This window comes from Ammodytes marinus (assembly GCF_949987685.1).
Source record: "Ammodytes marinus genome assembly, chromosome: 19".
In the NCBI taxonomy this organism is placed as follows: domain Eukaryota; kingdom Metazoa; phylum Chordata; class Actinopteri; order Uranoscopiformes; family Ammodytidae; genus Ammodytes; species Ammodytes marinus.
In genome coordinates, this window is record NC_137223.1 from 11,846,435 (window position 1) to 11,868,609 (window position 22,175).

The 22,175-nt window shown below is 39.7% G+C and overlaps 1 protein-coding gene across 2 annotated transcripts; it reads left to right on the forward strand.

Annotated features, from left to right (window-relative positions):
- The first annotated feature begins 3,854 nt into the window (after window positions 1–3,854).
- Window positions 3,855–21,607, forward strand: fmn1 (formin 1). Of its 2 annotated transcripts, none has more exons than XM_080047802.1 (17): window positions 3,855–5,177; window positions 5,373–5,475; window positions 7,173–7,234; window positions 8,507–9,189; window positions 9,687–9,828; window positions 10,561–10,648; window positions 11,523–11,584; window positions 11,670–11,758; window positions 12,190–12,319; window positions 12,452–12,598; window positions 13,081–13,140; window positions 14,417–14,537; window positions 18,911–19,003; window positions 20,042–20,093; window positions 20,310–20,459; window positions 20,763–20,844; window positions 21,201–21,607. In XM_080047802.1, exons 1-17 carry the CDS (start codon window positions 3,876–3,878, stop codon window positions 21,243–21,245), a joined length of 3,411 nt encoding a protein of 1,136 aa, XP_079903928.1. In that variant the 5' UTR covers window positions 3,855–3,875; the 3' UTR covers window positions 21,246–21,607. The 2 variants fall into 2 exon arrangements, with proteins under 2 accessions (XP_079903928.1, XP_079903929.1); XM_080047803.1 differs by having other exon boundaries at window positions 9,690–9,828.
- Window positions 21,608–22,175: the final 568 nt, after the last annotated feature.

Consider the following 22,175-nt stretch of genomic DNA (forward strand, 5'->3'; position numbering starts at 1 on the left):
GTATTTTGTGTTGTATGGGGTACTTTGGGGAGAAGTTGCTGTAGCAGGTCAGCTTGTACTGTTGCAGACAATATAAATGCTAACCTAAAACCTAAATATCCCTAGCCTGGTTCTACCAGACCATCGTACTTCACTTCATTTGTACAGAAGGGGAAATTAAATTTGAGCGGAAGTAGGTCGGCGGGCGGAGCCAGGCTAAAATATCCCTTCATTTGTACGCTAAAGTAGAGATTTTTTCTACAGCTGTTTATTTTAAAATGTTTAATCAACTGCTTGACTCCGAGCTTCTGCAGATTATTCAAGAGACCCAAGAAAACAAAACTAAACAGCGGTCTAACGTGAAGCTATGGAATAAGTCTTATTTTAGCATACAATTGAAGGGATATTTATGTTTTAGGTAAGTATCTATACATGTGGAGAAAAAAACTTTTTTCTTATGGGCCTGTCTGCAACAGTACAAGGCTGACTTCTGCTTTAGCGACATCTCCCCCAAACTCCTTATAGTGACTGCGCTCTGATTGCCATCTCCATAAGGTAACACACTAACTTGGCCTAAGTACCTCATACAACCCCAATTCAAAAATACTGAACTATCCCTTCATGAAAGTGTGTCTGCTCCCCTTAACTTGTCACTTATTACCAAACGATACATTCTGTATTTTCTGCATGTGTGGGGATGGAAGAGTTGGAGAAATGTATTGCAGTCCTTTTTCTGCCCAATTTCAATGTGTCATCGTTTGACATTGACCCACGTTTTCACACATTCAAAACACATGTTAAAACAAATAGCCTCATACTTGTGTGACAAAGATTTCCTTGTGGTTACATAACAGAAGGGATTTAAATGCAACCCTGTAAGTGCATTGTAAAAACAAAATGTCTGCATTAGAACAAAGTGGTTGTTTTGCTGGGTTTTAAAGCTCTTAAGCCCTGTGTAGATGCCAGTGTTCAGCTGCTGTCCTGGACTCACACTTGAGATGAAAAATGTGTATTTTAACAATTTTTAGTTTTGAGGGGGAGGGGGGTAGTCAGTTTATTTCACATATACACTATATTATGTTATGTGCATTAGTCACATTGTATTCTGCTGACTGTGTTTGCTCAGTTTCTAATGCTATTTCATTGGATTATCTGGACTCATTCCTATTACATAAACACAGCTCACATAAAGGCCACAGTGTCCCTCCCCCAGGTCAACGCAACAGTCTCGCACAGCCAGGCCAAACTACAGCTAGTAACGCAAAAGAAACACTTAAGATGTACTAGTAAAGATTTGCTAACGTATATTCTCATAACTGAATTAACAAACTTTCTCACAGGAAAATTGGATCCCTGAAACATAGCTTGAAGTTAGAAAGCTACATGAAAGTTACTATTTCACTGTTGTTGATTACAGCAGCAGGGCCAACAGTTTTGTTTACAAACATTTACTAGTCTTCTGTTTGGTTCCTGGTGTTTTTTTCTTTATTAATGATGACAGAATTAATAACAATACTAACAATTAAATGTAGAGAAAATATGTTTTGTAAACTAATTGCTGGCTCTGCATCTAAACAAATCCCACTCCCCTGAAACTGCATGGTGCACCTTTAATAAGTATTCCTGAGATTATGTGTTGCCAGTTAAGACGCAGCTGTAGTGAACAGGCAGCGTGTTTGAGAACAACGATTATCAGTAATGTGATCCCTCACTGACTGGCTGGCTGTAACATAAAAGCAAACAAGGGTTGAACCTGACAACTTAGAATATCACAAACACTAAACCAGTTATGGAGGATGTCTTGTTTTCACTTCTTTAATTCTTGAATACATAAAACAAAACGTGGGAAAATGCTCCTTAATTCACTTCTGACTATTACTTTTAGTTCAACTTTTATTCTCTTAAGTCTCACCTTTAAAATATTCTATTCTATTTTCTTTTTCTGTTTGATCATAATTTACTATAGTTTTCTGTGGTTTAATTTTTTATTTATTTTTTATAATTTGTACCTATTATTATTATCATCATTATTTTTTCTCCTCTTGATCAAAGACTTTTTTGTATTTCTATCTTCCATCTTTTTTCTTCATTTTGACATTTTATATCATATTGTTTTAAGAATTATCGCTATAATATATTATTATCGACTTGTTTCTTTGTTTATTTTTAATGTCTTACAACTTGTTACTAGTGTCACCTGCTGTTCTGTGTTTTGTAGCTTTATTTTGAGGATGTATTTCTTTTTTAATATTTTTCTTGGTCAACTCAAAACTTATACTTGATTGTGTGAACATTCTTTTTTATCTATTCATTTATTTTCAATATTTTTTTATTTATTTTATATGGCTATTAACTGTTAATTTTTTCTCTGTCTCAAAATCATATTTTAAATTGCCACATTTCAGTCACTATGTTCTGACATTTATTTACAGTATTTATCATTCTTTGTTTGGTTTGTTAATTCACTAATTATTTTCTATAATTCTGACTTTTTGACTGCTTGACATTAGCACATTTCTGCTTATTTTATATTGATCTGTCTCAACAACAAAACGTTTGTTCATTCTCCTCTGTCTCATCCAGTGTGTGATTTAACATTAGCTGATTAACAGTGTAGGTGGGGTTGAACCCACTAAGACTCCCAGATTAGCTGTGTGTTGTTCTACTCTGTACAGCTGAGAGACCTTCCCACTTCCCATGTACAGGCCAAAACGTTTACCAAATGCTCCCTGGCAGTCCTATTTACCCTCCTTTAGCTCTGGGTGTGGTGTCCCTCCGTCTGCTGTGGTTGGCTTTCTTTTGCCTTTACACGGCTCACTGATCTGTCAAGGTGGTGTCCGAAACGGTAGCTAAAATATACATCTGCTCACAATTTTACGCTATGGCAACCTGCAGGACGGCGTCCAAGATGCGGACAGTGTAGAGGAGCCAGAGGGGAGAGAGAGAGAGGGGAGGCAGGACTTGGAAGCGAAAGCCTGTACTTGGATGGGAATATAACAGTGGTTTAGCTGAGTCACTTTCACCGGCAGAACCATGGCGTTGGGCTTCACTTTTCCATTACTCTGAGGATTCCACTGCTGTCATTGGTTACTCTGTGTGACTCACAGCTGCTTCCAGTTTTAGGTTCGGAATTTTGCTTTTTCTGGTGAGACATAATGGAGCTGTCGAAGCAGTGAATGGATAAATCTATTTCCTTTCAACAAACTGGAGCGAAAAAAGGTTGGATTTTTCAGAAGTGGTGATATGACTTTATTGACTTGAACATTTCGATATTAAGTGGCTGCTGCATGATCCTGGAACCACTTGTTCAAAACAACTGCATGCAATACAGATGCCTAAACCACCATAACACATTCTCAGCTTGCATGATCTGATGTAAGATAGCACAATGTTGCACTTAAGTTTCAGATAAGAACACAAATGTTAAAAGCCAACGTTGACCGCAATGTTGACGTCGTGGTAGAGGCTTTTTGAGAAGCTTCCCGCTCCTTTCTTTCTGTGAAAAAAATACTTTCTTCACGAGCAAATCAATCTCCATGGAAATGGAGGATCAAAAAGCCATCCTGAAAAATGTCAGGACCTTCTTAGAGGAGGAAAATGAGGACGTCACGCAAGGAGACAATGAACTGAGTTTCGATCAAAAAGAAAATTGGGATGTGAGTTTTGAAGGCCGTTTTGGGAACAGTCGAGGCTCCTTATCGTACGTTATATTGCCTCTCCAAGGAGAGAATATGACCTCTCAGTCAGTGGCATATGTAGCTAGAAGAGATGAAGGAAGTGACTTTGACTTGACAGAAAAGGAGGAGAGGAACGATTTCAACCTAACGAAGCAGCAAAGTGTGGTTGTAAATGCTGAAAATGGCTCAGAGAAACAAACCGTTGAAACAAATGAAGAGATGGCCAACGAACACTGCAACAAAGTAAATGGTTGCAGCAACGACGGTGGCCTCATATCGCTAGATGAATGTGCTGTGCAGGAATCTCTGCAAGAAAAATGTCAACACATTTCAACTATCACTAAAGAAGCAAACCAGGTAGTGAGCAAAGACCAAAATGTTGACGGCCAGGAGGAGTTTGCAGCAGATCAAAAGCAAAATGAGATGCCCCAGGAACACAGCGATAAAGTCAATGGTTGCAGCAACGACGGTTGCCTAATGTCGCTGGATGAATGTCAACCAATTTCAACTGACTGCACAAATACAGACACTAAGGAAGCAAACCCGGGAGTGAGCAAAGACTACGAGAATGACGACAGCCAGAAAGAGTTTGCCATAAGTACTTCTAGTTCAGATGTGGGTTTCGAGACTGAGGAATCCATGAAAAGACGACCATCTAAAACCAAAAATGTGGTGATAACCATGACTCGGCTAGAACCTGCAAATGAGGAAAAGGTTGAACTGATAGCTACAGCAACATTGGAGCAAAAGTCCTGCTTTATCAATGATGAGGAAAAGGAAAGGATGGCTGAAGAGGAGGACAGGGAAGAAGAAGAGAAAAGAGATGTATTTCCAGACTCATTCGTCCAACTTCGCCATCCTCTCAGCCCGAAAGACTCATCAGTTAATATTTCCATAACATCTTCAAGCGAAGCCCAAAACCCTCCACCTGGATCTACCGTCACCAGAGCTACCTTCTCGCCAGGCTCCCCAATGGACAAGCAGATCAAGCTGCCCGCTCTCTTCAGCGGCCTTCGGGTCTTAAGGAAGGGTGTGGTTGGGCCCGAGCATGACACCGTGGCCCTGATCAAACCTCCAAGTCAAGGAAATAGTGGGGACGTTTCCCCTGAAAAGCAAGAGGATGCTAAACTACAGGGGGGCTTCCTCGGACAGATCTCACTGTTCATGAACCGAGAGAAGAAAGGAGATGAGAAAGAGGTTAAGAAAGAATCAGAGGTGGAGGAAGATGACAGGGAGGACCAGGCCAGAGAAGAGAATGAGGACGAAGAAGACGTTGAAAGGAGAGAGCAGGAAATGGTGGAAGACCTAGAGGTTTCTTTTGAGTCCACCAAACTTCCCCTGTCCAGTGCAGAGGCGGCGTTCGACGCCTTCAAAGCCTTTTTCACCCCGAGGCCTTTGAAGAAGGACCCAGCAGAGAAGGTGGACTTGGAGGCAGTGAGGAGGAAGAAAGACGTGCTGAGAGCGCTTTTTGAGAGATCTTCCAATAAGACGCCAGAGAAGACAAACTCCACTGATGGCAAAGTAGGAATTGTGTTAATCAACATTGTGCCTCAAATATGAAAAAAGTCGTTATTTTTGACCATTTATTGCTGGAAAACTTTCTTCTCCAGAATCATTATTGTCATTACTTTCTGTGGACATATACTTGCGCAAGCTCTGTTTGTCATTGAATTTGTTAGAAATCTGTCTTCAAACTCTTCTTCTTTCTCCTTTCAGTCAGAAACCACCCCAGGTGAGGAGGAACGAACTCCTGGTCGTCTACAAGCTGTCTGGCCACCACTTAAGGATGAAAAAGTTGGACTGAAGTATACAGAAGCAGGTACTACACACACACTTAAACACATTATTATTTTGTTTCTGTGTTTTGTTGACATTTGGTTTTCTGGGGTCCCACAGACTCCTCTGCTGTATGTGTGAAAAAAATAATAGTTGAAAAAATTAAAAAAGAAAGAAAACTTTTTTCTTCTAACTCTTCTCAAACAATCCAACATGTTAAAGATATTTAAGTGGCAACCATTCCCTTTTCTACAGACTGATCTTTCACATTTGAAAAAAATAGAAAACCAAGCACACTGCACACTAAGAGTAGTGTATTGTTAGACTAAGCAGGAATATTTTTTCTTGTTTTACATGTTACATGATAAATAACTATATACTCCTTTGTTTGCCAAAAAGTACTTCACAAAAATGGATAGTATGTTATCCTGTTTGGTTTTGTTACTCGATAAATACAATTCCTCAGATTATTTGAAAAATGTTATATGGTTTATTTTTACAGCTGCAGTTATATTCTGTAGTCAACATGTCATGATGACAAAATATAGAAAGGGCCATGAATCTTCAAGCTGATAAAAGTCTATTATAATAAGTTAAAGGAGGCTGAGGAACTTCAGGATGCCAACCACAACGTTAGTGTTAAAGCAAGAAAGAGTGAATTTGTGCTAAAATATATGCACTCAGTGACTGAGATATCACCACCCTATGAGATGAAAGTAAAACTACAAACAGATTAATTGTGTGTATTTCCTTGAGACAAAGCAGAGGAAGGATTGGGAGGGTTTGCCCTGTGATATCATGTGGTGGGTGTAATTATTAAGCTCTAAGACTACGGTAAACACAACACCGCCCTGTGTGTGTCCACAGAAAACCCGTCAGTGAGACTCCAGCATGTGAGTTTTAGCAGTTTACACACTGGGGCCCCGCTGTGTCACAGACTGTTTCGCCTTTAAGTAAATCTTGAACCGAATAAGTGATTTAAAAAAAAAATCCCAATTACACTGTTGTCTGCAATAAGAAATGTTCCTTTTTTTGGCGCCATCCGGTGGTAGTATAAGGAAAGACAATTTTTGCCAACTTCTTAAGATGAATCTATTGCAACCAAACCCAATTTCACTCACAGCTAAAATATGTAATTTTGAACATCACAAATGTGCTGCTACTTTCTTTACTAATGCTCAAAATGAAATAGATCCTACGTCAATTGAGAAATGTCTTCTTCAGTTTATCAGCACGATCATCGAAAGTTGTTTGAGCAGTGATAAAACTGTGTGCTCCATGTGCACACACCCACCTTCCTGAACATACACCTCCTGTAAATACTTTGACAGGAAGGTGAGGGTAAATACACTTTCTAGATGACCATTTAATTAGATGAGTAAGACACAGGCAGATAAGTATTTGCTTGATAAAATGCCAGTGCTCGGTGTGTTTTTCCCACTTTTGAGGCTCTGCTGCCATCATCTGGTAACTACCTGTTTTGTTTTTTGACCAACAACTGTATGAAATCCTCAATCACTGATCGGCCTCCTGCAGCGGTAAACCATGATTTTTGATTTGTTTTGCAAAACATCTCGTGGTTATTGTACGTTATTCCTTCCTCAGCTTGTTCCTAGCTAGTAAAGTCATGGTGTACAAAAGAAGCGCTCTAGGGCATCTCAGCTGTAATAACAAACATCTGTTGTGGTGAAAGATATTGTAAAATGTTTTCTTTTTTTTGCTTCTTTCGTTTCCTCTCAGAGCACCAGGCTGATCTCTTACAGCTGAAGAGAGAATGCAACGAGGAGCTGGAGAAGTTACAGGTCAGTGTGAAGGAGGCTGAAGCCTGCTCTGCTGCCAAACATATATACTTATGATGACTTTATATGCTTATTTGCTTTCTTGAAAAATATTGATGCCACTCTTGTGTTTCATGAGAGTGGTATTAATCTCCTCATGTAAGTCAACTTGAATAAGTGTGCTATAATGTGGAACAACGCAATAATTATAATATTATCAATAAATAATAAAATAATAATAATAATAATAATAATAATAATAATAATAATAATAATAATAATAATAATAATCATAATAATAATAATAATAATAATAATAATAATAATAATCATAATAATAATAATCATAATCAAAATACTAACTTAAATTTATAGCAAAAATCACTTTTTATCAAAGGTCACTACGATCATTGAATCCTTCCTGCTTGCGGTACAATACGCTTACTTGCTCACAGCATATCCTCGTGCTCACTCTCTAGCTTCATAATTTCAAAACTAATTATGAATGCGTAACAAAGCGCAACAAATTATTTCAATAAAAAATAGTATAAAACTGAAAGCTATCTGCACAACGGGAATTTAACCCACATGATCAACAGCACGTTACATTGCAGTGTGCATTTTGATATAATTGTTTAGGAGCGACAACAGAAAGCTTATAAATACTTAAGGAGAGAGATGTAGACATGACTTACCAGCTCCAAATGTCAGGGTGCTCACTGAAGCTGATCACACAGGTGCAACGCAAAAATAGCTCTCCAGGAAAATAAAAAGGTATGCTATAGAAAATTATAATGTGGAACCATAAAAAGGATCACCTTTGGGGAAGTTCACAACAGAAAAGGATGTAAATGACCTAAAATAAAATAAAATAAAATGTAGCTTGGCTACATAGCGTCTATGGGGACCCAAAGACGCTTTAAAAAGTAGGACAACACACAGGATTAATAGCACTTTACCATCATCCTGATGGAGGTAGAGTTTGTTCCTCTCATGCATTCATTATAATTAGGCTACATTAGCCTAATGTATTTCCAATATCCTCAGAGATCCATCTCATCCTTACATTGTTCTGTAAAAAGTATCTCAAATACTATCTCTATTACCACAGATGTATAGGCCTATTTGTCTTATTCAGTGTACAGATGTTTTTTGTGATGAGGAACTTCTTGTTTTGAACAATAACAAAAAAATCATAGTTTATTTAAGCAAAAAAGATGCTTACTTCTGTGACATCATGATAGGCCTACACAAGAGGGACAAAGTGAGGCTATGGCTTAATACTGTTATTTTCAGGAGGAGCATGGTCGGGATATCTCCAGACTGAGGGTGGAAAACGAGGACAACGTGGCCCGTCTGGAGTCCTGTCTGGACGAGCTGCAGGCCGAACTCTCCCAGGTCGGGAGCCGCCTTCGTGGGGAACTCAAAGACGTCGCCGTATCGACTTCTGACGACTTTGGCCTCAAATCCTTCCGCACAGTCTGCATCCAGACAGACCGGGAGACGTTCGTTAAGACTCCTGAGGACGGAGAAGGAAGGAACTGCTCCAGCCCACAGCAGCTGAAGTTCACCCCCAAAAAGCTGGACCTGGCATCTATCAGCCTAAACCTCAGGTCTTCTTCCCCATCTCACGACCCTCTTGCTGATCCAGAGGCCACTCAACCTCGGTTAGAACAACCGTTGGCTCCTTCTCAGATCCTCTCAAACAATCTGCCTCCTCCTGCTCCTCCTCCTCCTCCTCCTCCTCCTCCTCCTCCACCATGTTTCTCTTCAACCCCGAACAACACACAGTCCAATGGTCCTCCACCACCACCACCGCCGCCACCGCCACCTCCATCAATGCCAGGCTCAGCTCCCCCACCACCACCTCCTCCAGGCGGATGTCTCATGGTGGATACACCACCCAGGAAACAGGCAGTGGAGCCCACCCAACCTATGAGGCCTCTTTACTGGACCAGAATCCAGATCCAGGACAACAAGTAGGTTCACAGCCAAAGACAATTCAAGTTATCCTATTATGCAAAATGCACTTTTTCATGTTTTTTTAACAATAATATGGGTGTGACTGGAGACTCCCAAAAAAATAAAAAAAAAACAATACTCATAAAGGTGAGAAGCCACACCCCTCCATTACCAACCTTATTTACCACGGCCTCCACCTGTGATAAGCTCACCCCCAGATACACCTGAATCTATCTAGCAGTTAGATTCAAACTAACTGGCAGTTAGATTCAGGCCCAATCTGAGCAGACTGGGCTTTTTGGAAGGCAGGGCTTATAACGGAGTGTTTCAGACAGGCCGAAAAGAGGAGATTTAGCATTGGCACTCTATGTTTGTCTAGTACAAACCCGAATGACAATTTTGAACCTGAAAATGAGCATAATATGCAACCTTTAATTGACTATTGATCTTACAGTACAGTTTAACAGATTGAAACAGAAGCTGCTTCATTTGATCATGTTTCTGTCTCCCGCAGCAGTGGCACACTGTGGAACAATTTAGAGGAGCCAAATATTATAAATGCCAGCGAGTTTGAGGATCTCTTCTCCAAAACCACCACACAGACCAAGAAGAAGCCGCTGTCAGAGGCTTATGAGAAGAAAGCCAAAGCCAAAAAGGTAAACATGCAAAATGAACTTAAGGCAAGACACATTTATTTCCATTATAGCGCTTGTCCACTAGAGGGTGTCAATGCCATTGAGTTTATCATAAATGTGTTAAAAGAGCATGTATACGTTCAGGTTGAGACACTATTATGAGTAAAAAAAAATCCCACCAGGTTTGAGTTTGTCTTCCTCATGTTGTACAGGCTGATTTATTTATTACTACGCTTAAAGTATATTTTTCCACTGTTCTGCTTAGTCATTTCAACCCAAATCATGATTATCTGATTGTTTGCTTATTTGTGCAGCATCTCTTAAACCCAAAGGCAATCCACAGTACAGAACGTTGGATATAATAATTTTGTATATGAGAAAATAAACAGCATAGAATGCAATCAAAAAAATATGAAAGTAGATCCTTTTTGTTAATAAGACATGCCATTAGTACATCACTTACGTTTAACTGAAGTTGCATTTTTATCAACTGTGAGGATAAATCAATCCTTCACTCCTGACGGCTCTGGTTAATACACTCCACAAATGAGTCACTAATGGCCTCTAGTGGTGAGGTGGTCATGGTAACTGTGTGTGTGTGTGTGTGTGTGTGTGTGTGTGTGTGTGTGTGTGTGTGTGTGTGTGTGTGTGTGTGTGTGTGTGTGTGTGTGTGTGTGTGTGTGTGTGTGTGTGTGTGTGTGTGTGTGTGTGTGTGCGTGTGTGCGTGTGTGTGTGTGTGTGTGTGTTTGTCAGATCATTAAGCTGTTGGACGGGAAGCGCTCTCAGGCCGTGGGCATCCTCATATCGAGCCTCCACTTAGAGATGAAAGATATACAACAAGGTGAGACACAGCTCGGGTTATTTAAGTGCATTTCCTCTCAGCTACAGATATCATAAATAACTTGAATCATTCAAAATGTGTATGTACAATATGGTGATATAATACAAAAGCTCATATTCCATCTTTAGGTTTGTTGTGGCACATTATTTGTTGTTTATAGAATAAAAAATACACCTGGAAGTGTGAAAAGAGTGTTTAAAAGTAAATTTGAGTACAAAAACAGTTATGGGTCTGAATTTAGATACAATTAAATGATTTACTGTTTCCTTTATTATACATTTTTATATTAAAGCATACAAGTTTGTAGTCCAATATTTGGGGCCACTAAAACCTATGACGGTAACTCTACCATAGTCACGTGATATTGTTCTTCTGTGAAACTATCGTAAGTATCAACATTAAAACCTCAAAGTGTGTGAGTCTCATATAACACACAATGGATTACAGTGATTCATATCTAAATGAGCCGTATTTCCCAGGCAGTCTGAAAACATACAAACATTCTCCTTTATTTACCTTGAACCCCGGCATCACACTGAAGTTGCCCTGTATTTCATTCTAAATATGAGCTGTACTGTCGGTGAATTGAAGTCGGATTAAAGGCTGAATCTCCCACCACAATGTCAGCAAAGAAAGTCACAGAAAGGTGATGCATAGCTAATCCCAAAACATCTTTAAACAGCCAACTTGGTTACCCAGTGAGAGGAGTGTGTTCATGCTCCTCTAGAGAAATCTAGCTTTCTGTTGGGCCTCAGTTTGGCTCTTTTGACAAATTCCCATTTTAAGAGTAGTGTTTGTGTAATTCTGTAGAAAAGGCAAAACTTGTCTAGTGCCACTATCAAATCAATCTGCTCTTCTTCATTCCCACTTCTAGCCATTCTGACGGTGGACAACTCGGTGGTGGACTTAGAGACCATTGAAGCCCTGTATGAAAATGTAGGTATTGCAGCACAGACCGACTAGAAGTGCAATTGTACAATTATGAGCAACTTATTTATATTTTTTATTGCCAATGTGTCAGAGAGCGCAACCGGAGGAGCTGGAGAGAATCAGGAAGCACTACGACAAGTCAGCGGAAGAAGACGTCAAACTCCTGGACAAGCCCGAACAGTCAGTGTCTCACCTGTTCAAAGACTAGTATAGAGACTGCACTGTGTGTGTGTGTGTGTGTGTGTGTGTGTGTGTGTGTGTGTGTGTGTGTGTGTGTGTGTGTGTGTGTGTGTGTGTGTGTGTGTGTGAGTGTGTGCGCATGCATTTCTCAAACTAAATACACGCAGAAATTCACTGAACAGTAAAACTACAACCAGTAATAGAAAGAATGGCAATTAACATGTATTAATAATCATTGATAAAGATTATTTAGTTTGACACTATGTGCCAATTCTTTGCTTTGTATTGTTCATATCAATATATTACATTATTTCACAATATAATGTATATTATAAATACGGCCTTGGTGTGTGTACACTATGTACTGTGTTTAATCTTGTTATACAACATCACATTTTGTCCTCTCACCGTTGCTGTGGTTGTTGCTTCAGGTTCCTGTATGAGCTGTCTCAGGTCCCAGACTTTGCCGGCAGAGCTCAGTGCATCATCTTCCATACAACCTTCAACGATGGCATTGACTCCATCCAACGCAAGCTGGACACCCTCTCCTCTGTGTGTGAGGTGAGGAAAATATGATTGATTATATTTTGCACAGTGTGGAATATAAAGGATCTGCTTTGCCAGTTGTATGTAGGTCTACCTAACTATGACATGTAGCTGATCCCATTGCGTGTGTTTTCTGTTTTTGTAAAGGCTCTGCTTGAGAGTGAAGGGGTGAGAAGAGTGGTGGGACTGGTGTTGGCTCTGGGGAACCACATGAACGGAGGCAGCAGGGTCAGAGGTCAGGCTGACGGCTTTGGCCTGGAGATTCTACCCAAACTGAAGGATGTCAAGAGCAGGGTAAGGCCCTGATAACTGTAGGAGGACTGTATACAGGTTCAAACTAGACGCATTAAATTGCAACGCAGCAACTGCCTTGCAGATCTGCCGTGTCTTGCAAATTCTTGTGTTCACACTGCACAAATCATTTGTGTTGCTGTGCTGCAACTGCCACTCCATTGATTTAGTATTGGCCTTGGATATTCAAACCAATATGGAAACGAAAGAATAATTGTTAATGGCAAAGCTGTCATGGCAAAGCTGTCATGTGATAAAAAAAACTTTTATTATCAAGCAATTATACACTAATTAAAACACACAAGTTGTGAATGTTATATTCCATTTCCTCCATGTCTGTTCTGAAAAACGCCAATTCCCTTTACCTTTAATAATTCTTAGTAAATAGTTTTAATGAAAGCACTTGGATAAGACTGTGAGATTGTACATTTCACAGATGCTGTTTTTCTTCTTTTTTTTTTACATGGCTTCTGCTTTCTTTTCAGGACAATCGTATCAGTCTGGTGGACTATGTGGTGTCGTACTACCTGCACAATGTGGACAAGGTATTAGTTGACTTACTTTTGTGGCTTTGAATTCTCTACTCTACATGAAGCTGACACATTTATATTGTTTATTCTGTTGGTATAAGAGCAAAGTTAATATTTGTCAAGAATAAGAGGAGAAATGAACAAATACTAAATGCAAACATACAGTATATAGTAAACCTAGAACAGGTGTATACTTGTCAATGGATAATTGGTTGAACAGTATTTAAAATCATTTGGATAATGAATCAAGGTGTGGAACTTGCCATAGTAACTGTTCTGCAGAGAGCTGTAGTGTCACAATCTTTGTAGAAGAAAGGGAAAGGCGATTGGACTCAAGCGCAGACACAAGAGGTGACAGATAGATTGTCAGTGATGTAGTAAACAGCAAGTCTTAGTGGCAGCTACTTGTCCTGATAGATAGCAGACAAGCATTTAACAAAAGACAATCACAGTCTTGACAAAAAAGTAGAAAGTGACAATAGACAAAGGATTTAGTCCAGTGGTGTAGTGTGTTATGGATTAGAGAATGGGTGAGGATATAGGGAAAGGAGGGAAAGTCCAATGGCCTCTGGTGGACGGATGGTATGAATAATGGCCATGAAAAAGGGACAAAGAGAGCCTTAACCTTTGTATTTACATTTGTATGTGTCCTTTTGTTTATAATATGATTATGTAATTATGTGCATGGGACACACAAATCCCTACATCTGTTCTAGATTGACTGTGTATGTGTTTTATATTTTGTGTTGAAATCTGAAGAAGAAGACACAGTGTTCTTGAAACTAAAACTTCTGGTGTGTATTTTATTAAATGATATCCAATTGTTGCTTTATTTAGAGACAATGCACAATAATAAACATTGCTAGAAGTGCATCCGATTTAGCCAAAAGGTTATTTTTCATCCGTAGTTAATGTACAGCTGTTAAAATAAACATTATAACATTGCAATACAGTTGTCATGACCCGGCTCTAAAGCCATGACAAAAACCTGCAGGAGACGCAGATTAAAGGCAAAATGAACAATATTTTTTTCAAACAAGTGTAATTGTGAACACAAAACAACCAAATGATACGATGTGGTCTGATGATCAGTGAAGTCAGTGGTGAGATGCGGGTGTGGATGGGTGCCATGTGTGTGTGAGCACAAAATGACAATGCGCTTGGGAGAAAGGGAGACGAGCCTGTCGCACCGTTTGAAACATTCAACAAGATGATGCAAAGCAATGAAATGGGGGATATTAATGTGAGAAGTAATATGGACTTTAGTGTTTTTTTTACTGTATTCCACCAGAACGCCGGCACAGACAAGAGCGTGTTCCCACTTCCTGAACCTCAGGACGTCTTCCTGGCGTCACAGGTCAAGTTTGATGACCTCAACAGAGACCTAAGGCAGCTGGGACAAGATCTGTCAAGTACGTGATGGCACCGCTGCCACCTATATCTATTCTCTGTAACGACCAATACTCTTCTCCCCATTCTAGGTTCTTCCCCCCCCCAAAAAAAAACATTAGTAGACAGGCTGTGAGCTTCGGCATCGATGTGACCGGAAAAAAAGTCCCGCCTTGTGGTCATTTTGTTGTGTGTTTTGGTTCCAAAACCACCGTCGGCCCATGTAACTCTATCACTCAGATTTCTTTAGAGGGGTTCCCACAGACTTAAACCTCGGCCCGGTCTGCCATCGGTTTACCTCAGAAACCCCCCCCTCCCCTGTGTATGTCTCTCTCTCTCTCTCCCTCTCTCTCTCTCGCTCTCTCTCTTCAACAACTCACCACCATGTTTTCCCATCACTGGCCCCAGCCCATTGAGTATAACTGTTTACTCGTGGGGCTAAAGGCCTGCTTCTTTAAACCAAACTTGAGTTAAAGCTAAAGCCCCCAGAACAAAAGATTTCCTCTCGTCCTCCACATCCTCCTCTCTCTCTCTCTCTCTCTCTCTCTCTCTCTCTCTCTCTCTCTCTCTCTCTCTCTCTCTCTCTCTCTCTCTCTGTCTAAGTGTGCCCAAATGACGCCATTGAGCATGCCAGCCGGTTAAACTCAGACGTGTCACACCGAAGACAATGCTCTCAGTCCTTCTACATGTGTTACGATTGTGAGTGAGAGAGGCATTGTTGTGTATCTTTATGTATACATGTGTTTTTTGCCCTGCCCGGTACAGTATGTGCGTGTTGCTCAGAGAGACTAGCAGGAGTCTCACTGCTGATACTGGCCCTGGCGCCTTTCAGATCCAGCTTCTAATCCTCCTGCCCATCAGATCTCCCATCGTTGTGCCTTTGTGTGTGTGTGCCCTCTGTCGCCAGCAAAGGGAGACCATAGCTTCCCACTTTATGCAATCTCCAGACCTCCAGTATCTGTAGTATATCTGCAACGGGCCTCTGTGCCCAGATGCACGGAGCCTTAAAGGTGCACTATGCAGTTTCAGGAGAGGGGGATTTTTATACATTTGCGGACAATGCAATTAGTTTACTAAACTCATTTTATGGACATGCCAAGACAAAATTATTTTGAGGCACCTGGAACCAAATTTAAGACTAGAATATGTTTGTAAACAAAACTGTGGGCCCCGCTGCAGTAAATAAAGACAGTGAAACGGTAACTTTAAAGGTAGTTTTGCTAACTTTAAACAATGTTTCAGGGTTCCAATTCTTGCATGAGTAAAATGTATTTATTCAGTTATGAGAATATACTTGACACAATGTTCACTTCTCTGACACACCCAAAGTTACATAGTGCACCTTTAACCTGTGGGGCTGTATATCACCATGGGCTCCAGTGTGCCCCCGATGCGTGCCACAGATAGCTTTCTTTACCTCTCAACACAGCCTTGTCTTATCGCCCCGTCAACCTAAACCACCGTACAATCTGGATGGCCCGTCGCAGGATGCTTTTGTTCTGCCCGTTTGAAGCGCCCTCATGCCTGGTTTAAGAACCTTCGCCGCTGCCGTTCCTCACTCTCCCTGTGTTTTCTGTTTTGGGTCGGTATGAATTGTTTCCCAACACAGTTGAAGGGAGACTAGTTTCTTTTTGTTGAATATGGGGATGAATATAGATCCATTGCATTAAAAAGTCTTCATATTATTTGTCCAAAGTTTGTCCAAAATATGACCACAGAAAAAATATTTTTTCACTTATCTGTAGCGGTATCTCGCCATGCAGATTTGGATTTATTTGTCCAAGTTTTGAGATAGTCGACTCGTCTCTTAGATTTCTTCATCCAACCCACTAACCACAGGACTCAACAGAAAAGCATTTTTCTGGAAAATCTGCCTCCCTGCCATGTTTTGTGTAACAGGATTGAAACCTTGCAGTGGCTTGTAAACTTACTCCTAATTTAAGTCTGTCTGTCAATTTATTTGAATGGGTTTCTAGCCCTTGTTGGACTTTTTGTTTATTTCATGTTTTAACAGTGCATGAAGCCATTGTATTGCTGCACTTTTCTTGCAAGATAAATTCGGACGTTTAAAAATTATTCGAAATTTGGGTTGCGACTTAATTTCTTAGGCGGTTTCTGGGGCTCGACCAGTTGAGAACCACTGCCCTAGACCTTCGGTCACTAGTTTTCATTGGACATATTTATACCCAGACTCGATTTTTGAGGCTGATACATATATAGATGAAAATGCTAAATAAAGATATATTTGAAATTATTGGCCTGAAATCTATTTAAAAGAAAAGCGTTTGTTTCCCAGACAATATTAAATCAAAGTTTACTTTGCTTCACCGTCGTCATATTACCATTATTCATCTGACATAGGCACATAATTAAATCACCGCCTGCGATGCATCCTGCAGTCTCTCTTTTACTCGCTTGCTTAACAGATCACCTCCCGGCAAGCACTTGGGTGCTAGTGTATTAAAAACGTTAACCCTTAAAAACACTTATTTTGTTGCTGAGACTTTTATTGGTTTGCGTTATTTTCAGTATCAGTTTCATAACCTTTGCTCTTGAAATATTGCTTTGATTTATTCCCCTGATCATTTGTGGATTAACTATGCTGCAGTAAGGTCTAGTCCATGTGATAGGTGTAGGCATAAGTGTATATCTCTTTATTTTGACAGTTTTAAGCAAGTTTCTGTCATAAAGTGAAAAATGGGTTGTTACAATGTAGAGTTTCCTGCTCACTCTAATGTTCCTCTGTTTGGTTTCCCTTGATAGAGTTATGTGCCTGTGGTATCCGACAGGGGTATTGCTGTGATTTATGAGGTGACTGAGCTAAACATATCATCATGGAAACCTTTAAACTCTCTTTAAGAAGGCATTTATCCCTCACTATGAAACCAAATCACTGCTTGGGTGCAGTTTGTGTAACTTCAGTCTCACATCTGAACGCGCCACAGTCCTCATCAGTCAACTCTTGTTTATAGTGAAGCACTGAAGGTCTATATAACCTCTCTTCAGCCTGAAATAAGCCAAACTTATGTCCCAACACAAAAGGCAGACAAAAGAAAGAAAGTCTCGCCCACACAATGCAGAGAGAGAGAGAGAGATAGCCGCCTCCACAGTTTACACAAATGCTGAATGAAAACAGTATTCTTTTGTAATCTTATCTGGGAGATGTTGATCGAGCGTCGGGGTAGGGGGGTTTGGAGGGAGGGGGCGTCAGGGGCCAGGCTCCCACTGCTGCCTGTATTATGACTGGCTCTGCAGACTGGCTCCTCTGATCCACTGATTGGACACAGAGCAACGTGGAGCCACAGACTGGCAGAGAGAGAAAGAGAGAGAGAAGGAGAGAGAGAAATAAAAGAGGGAGTTTGCAGCCGCCATCTCCAGGTGAATCTCAACAAGTGGTATCTAAAGCGGAAAGCACTGCCGATAACCTACCGCTCGGCCACAGGTGGAGCTGGTTTAACCCAGACCTCTGTCTCTATTTCCATGTGTCATGTTGTCGTGATTGGTAAAACAGCCAAGTTCAAAGGGTGAATGTAAATATGAAATATTGCCTTTAACGTGGAACAGGCAATATAAACGGTATTCCATTAACAAGAATTGACATGCCTGAAAATTAGTAGGAAGAAGTATAAACCTATTTAATCCTACCCCTTCACACTGTAGTGGTCAATAAACAGTGGGGAAAAACACTGGATTTCTTCAACTCACACTAAGGAATGTGCAGTTAAAGGGGCAATCTGCAGATTGTTTACACTGCAACTTAAATGTGTAATGTCCCTGTAGGCCAATAAGTTATGCAGCAAGTAAAAAACCCCGAAAACACAAGGGAACTTATACAGAGAATATACATTCATACAAAGCAATCAGGGGTAAGGGGGGAGAATACAGTGCGTCAAAGCAACAATTAACAAATGAATACGGCTTATTACAATGAAAGAAAAAGAATAAAAAAGAAACAGCGTTTTTTTATTATTTCGTCAGTCGCTCTGGAGGCAGTTTTCTAGTCTAGTCTTTGGAAAAAATAACCCTGATGATGTCACAGTGATGGCATCAGAGTGTTCAGCTTGAGCTCAGACACCATTCATTTAAAAAAATAAAAAGACACCATTAATTTATAAAAGACAAACTGAAGCTGTAAGGAAGGAGTGATGAGAAGTGGAGAATGTGTTTATTAGACTCTCTATCAAAAGATGCTATTGGGTTGCATTGTGGGAAATATAGGTTCAAATGTTTTTGGCCATGCTTGTGATTGTAGCGATGGCAATGTTGGGCTCTTTGTCATTCCGTCACCTTAGAGTGGACTGAAATATCTAATTAAAAAATGGTTGAGGCTGAGCTACATGACTCAACAATTGGACTCTTTTTCTGAACCTTTCTCTTGTTTTATTTTTTTCTGCAGGATGTGAGAAAGATATACAGAAAGTTTGCTCCGATTCTCCTGAAGAACACCTGCAGCCGTTTAAGGACAAGATGGAGGCCTTTCTTCTCAGGGGTGAGTGGTAAATTTGGGAAAATAATTGAGTGTGTGTGTGTGTGTGTGTGTGTGTGTGTGTGTGTGTGTGTGTGTGTGTGTGTGTGTGTGTGTGTGTGTGTGTGTGTGTGTGTGTGTGTGTGTGTGTGTGTGTCTGTCGGTGTGTGTGTGTCTGAGGGAGGGAGATAGAATGGTTTCAGAGTGAAGGCTAAACAATCAGATAGGGATCAGACAGATTTGGCAATGACTGAGAGACACACAGGCACTGGGAAGTAATCGTCTGATTACCTCAGGTGCACCATGCTGTTATGAAATTTAAAAGTTGACCCATCTCAAGATGAAACACAAGTTGTTGACCTTGCACTGGAGAACAGCTTCCCATTCACCAGTCTTTGAAATGGCACTATAAACAAATTGGCTTGTTTTGAATAGTATCACTTTTTTGGGAGCCGGTGACACATCAAAACTTCAAAGTAAAGCTGGATTTAAAAATGTTTGATCTTGTAATCCTTTGTTTCAAGCCTTTACTTGTCGTTTGGGTTATTCGTTTCTCTCTACTGTGGAGGGCAATGGGTTTAAATTCAAAACTTGTTTCAAGATTTGTTTGAGACAATTGGAGAAAATGAAAGAAATCAAGTTTTGTAAGAGAATGTGTCCTTGTTAAAAATCTATCATAAATTGGTCTGAAATTGCGCAGTGATAAATAAATGGATATTTTTAACCTAAAGAAAAATCTGATTTCCACATTCAAGTGATTTAATGAGCTGCATAATTCTCTGGAGGACATGGAGACAGACACAGGTAGTTGTTAGGCCTAGTTTATGCTAATGACATTGCAGTTTGAAAGTTGAAGGGAAAATTGTTCAGCTGTGTTATTTCTCATTTTTGACATTTCTTAAAATACTCTTATTGTTTTTCCTACAAGTATATTTTTATCAGCAGAGTCTTCAAAAGGGTCACGGCTGTTTAAAATATAATCTGTGTCATTAAGGAGGTGTCTGCATACACTAAACCACTATACTTAACCATTTCTATTTCCTTTGTTGTTGTTTTTTGCAGCACGAAAAGAACAGGCAGATGCTTCCTATCAGCTTATGACTGTGCAAAAAAGGTTGGAGAATTAAATAATGTTGTAATTTTGTGTGCATCATACTGGCCTTTTTTTATTTTATTTTTTTTATTAATTTGGTTTTTCGGTGTCAACCCAAGCTGCCAAGAAACATGTTCACAGTATCAGATTTGACAGAATTGAACCAAATAAGGCATTTAGATGAGAAGCAAATCCATCTTGATTTATTTTAAATTCTCTCTTTTTTATATACTTCAGTTTTCAGAACTTGGTTGTGTACTTTGGACTACAGCCCAAATCGGGAGAGAAGGAAGTGAGCACCAGTCATCTCTTCATGCTCTGGTTTGAGTTCTGTGCTGACTTCAAGGCCCGCTGGAAGAGAGAGAACAAGAACATCTCTAAAGAGAGGTATCAGACATGTGTGTCCATAAAAAGCAGGAGTTTCTTTAAATTCTGAAATATATGTTTGAAATCAGACAATGTTTTGTAAAAAGCAAAGTCAGTAATTAAGTAAGTAAGTATTGCATTTTTATGTTTTGTATTTGTTTTAAACTATTATCGCCACTTATTCTGTTGTGAATGTACCGGCACTTGGACCAATTTTCTGGTCGATACATTGAATTTATACCGTATATACTGAATTTAGATTTTTGTAATACTGTATGAATGCTATGGTTGAATCAAACCATCTTGACGTATTGTTTTTTGCAGATTAAAAGAGGCTCAGCTGTCAGTGAAGAGGATGAAGGAAGAGAAGAAGGTTGAGACCAGAAACATCAACGCTAACAGCCTGGTAAGATTCAGTGGTGTAGAGTCAATTCACTAAAGAGGTTCCCTCCGTCTATTTGCCTCTTTGGATACTTAACAAAAAACATTTTCCAAGCCATGTCCTGAAGTTGAACATACAATGTATTTAATGCAAGAATATAAAAAAACATGTTGAGAGGCCCACCATAAAAGGAACATAAGATTGGTCTTGAAAGCCCCTATAAAAGTTAATACTAAGTGCATTCCATAGAACAAGTCACCCAAAACAGTTAGCAAATGTAACCAAATGTTGCTCTGATTGAATTGTGTCCCCACTATGTGCATCTAAAAAAAGAATATATATATATGTTCATAAAACTGATCATATTTTACTCCCAACAGAAAGAGCGACTGCGTCAGAAACAAGCCAGCATGACTTCATCTTAAAAGGAGAAGGTATACAGATGCCACAGTCACACAACCATCTATACCAAACCGGATCAGACTAGATGTTTGGATCATGAAGCAAATCAATATCTCACGAGATGAATGTTTTACTTCTTTTACAGTTTATTTTTCTGTTATTCTTATATGCACATGGGGTATTTGCAATCATCAACCAACTGCTTTATGTAATATCATTTGCTACCTATAAAAATGTATTTAATTTTCAAAGATTGAACAAATCTGTTGTGCAACCTATAGACATCAGCAATAGCTTCGACTATGTGTAGAATATTATTTTGCACTTATATTTGACATTGATTGTGACATGTAAAGTCTATAATCTTTTCAATATTTTTCCAGAAATAAAATCACTGATCAGAAAACGTGTGCTTTCATGGCTCGGAAAACTGTTTTATTTACAAGCAACTCGATACACATATTAAACACAGTCGAATACAATGAAGTGACATTTAGCAGTGCAGGTTGTACAAACAAAAGACAAATGTCTGTAATAAAAGCCTACAGCTTTACATCCCACACAGTGGAAACAATACATGCGTCCTAGTCCTTTGAAGATGTGTTCTTATAAACTTTCTGATAAGGTACAAAGTGTTGCACATCCCTTAGCCTGCATGCCCGCAACTTATAAGACATTATACATCATTACAAACCGGCATGCCTGAAACTTTAACATGCTCTCTCATTGGTAGCCTACTAACGGTCACCAATTCACTCAAACTTTGGCAAAGTGCCTGCGTCTTATTTGCCCGCAAATCCTCCAAAATTCTGTAAACACCCAAACTAAACATTGTGTAAGTCATTGACAAGATATGTCGGCAGTGTATAAAAAGAAACACCAAAAGAAATGGCACACAACGCACCTGACTGAGCCACTTATGTATATTGTCTATTGGCAGAATGTGTTGTAAA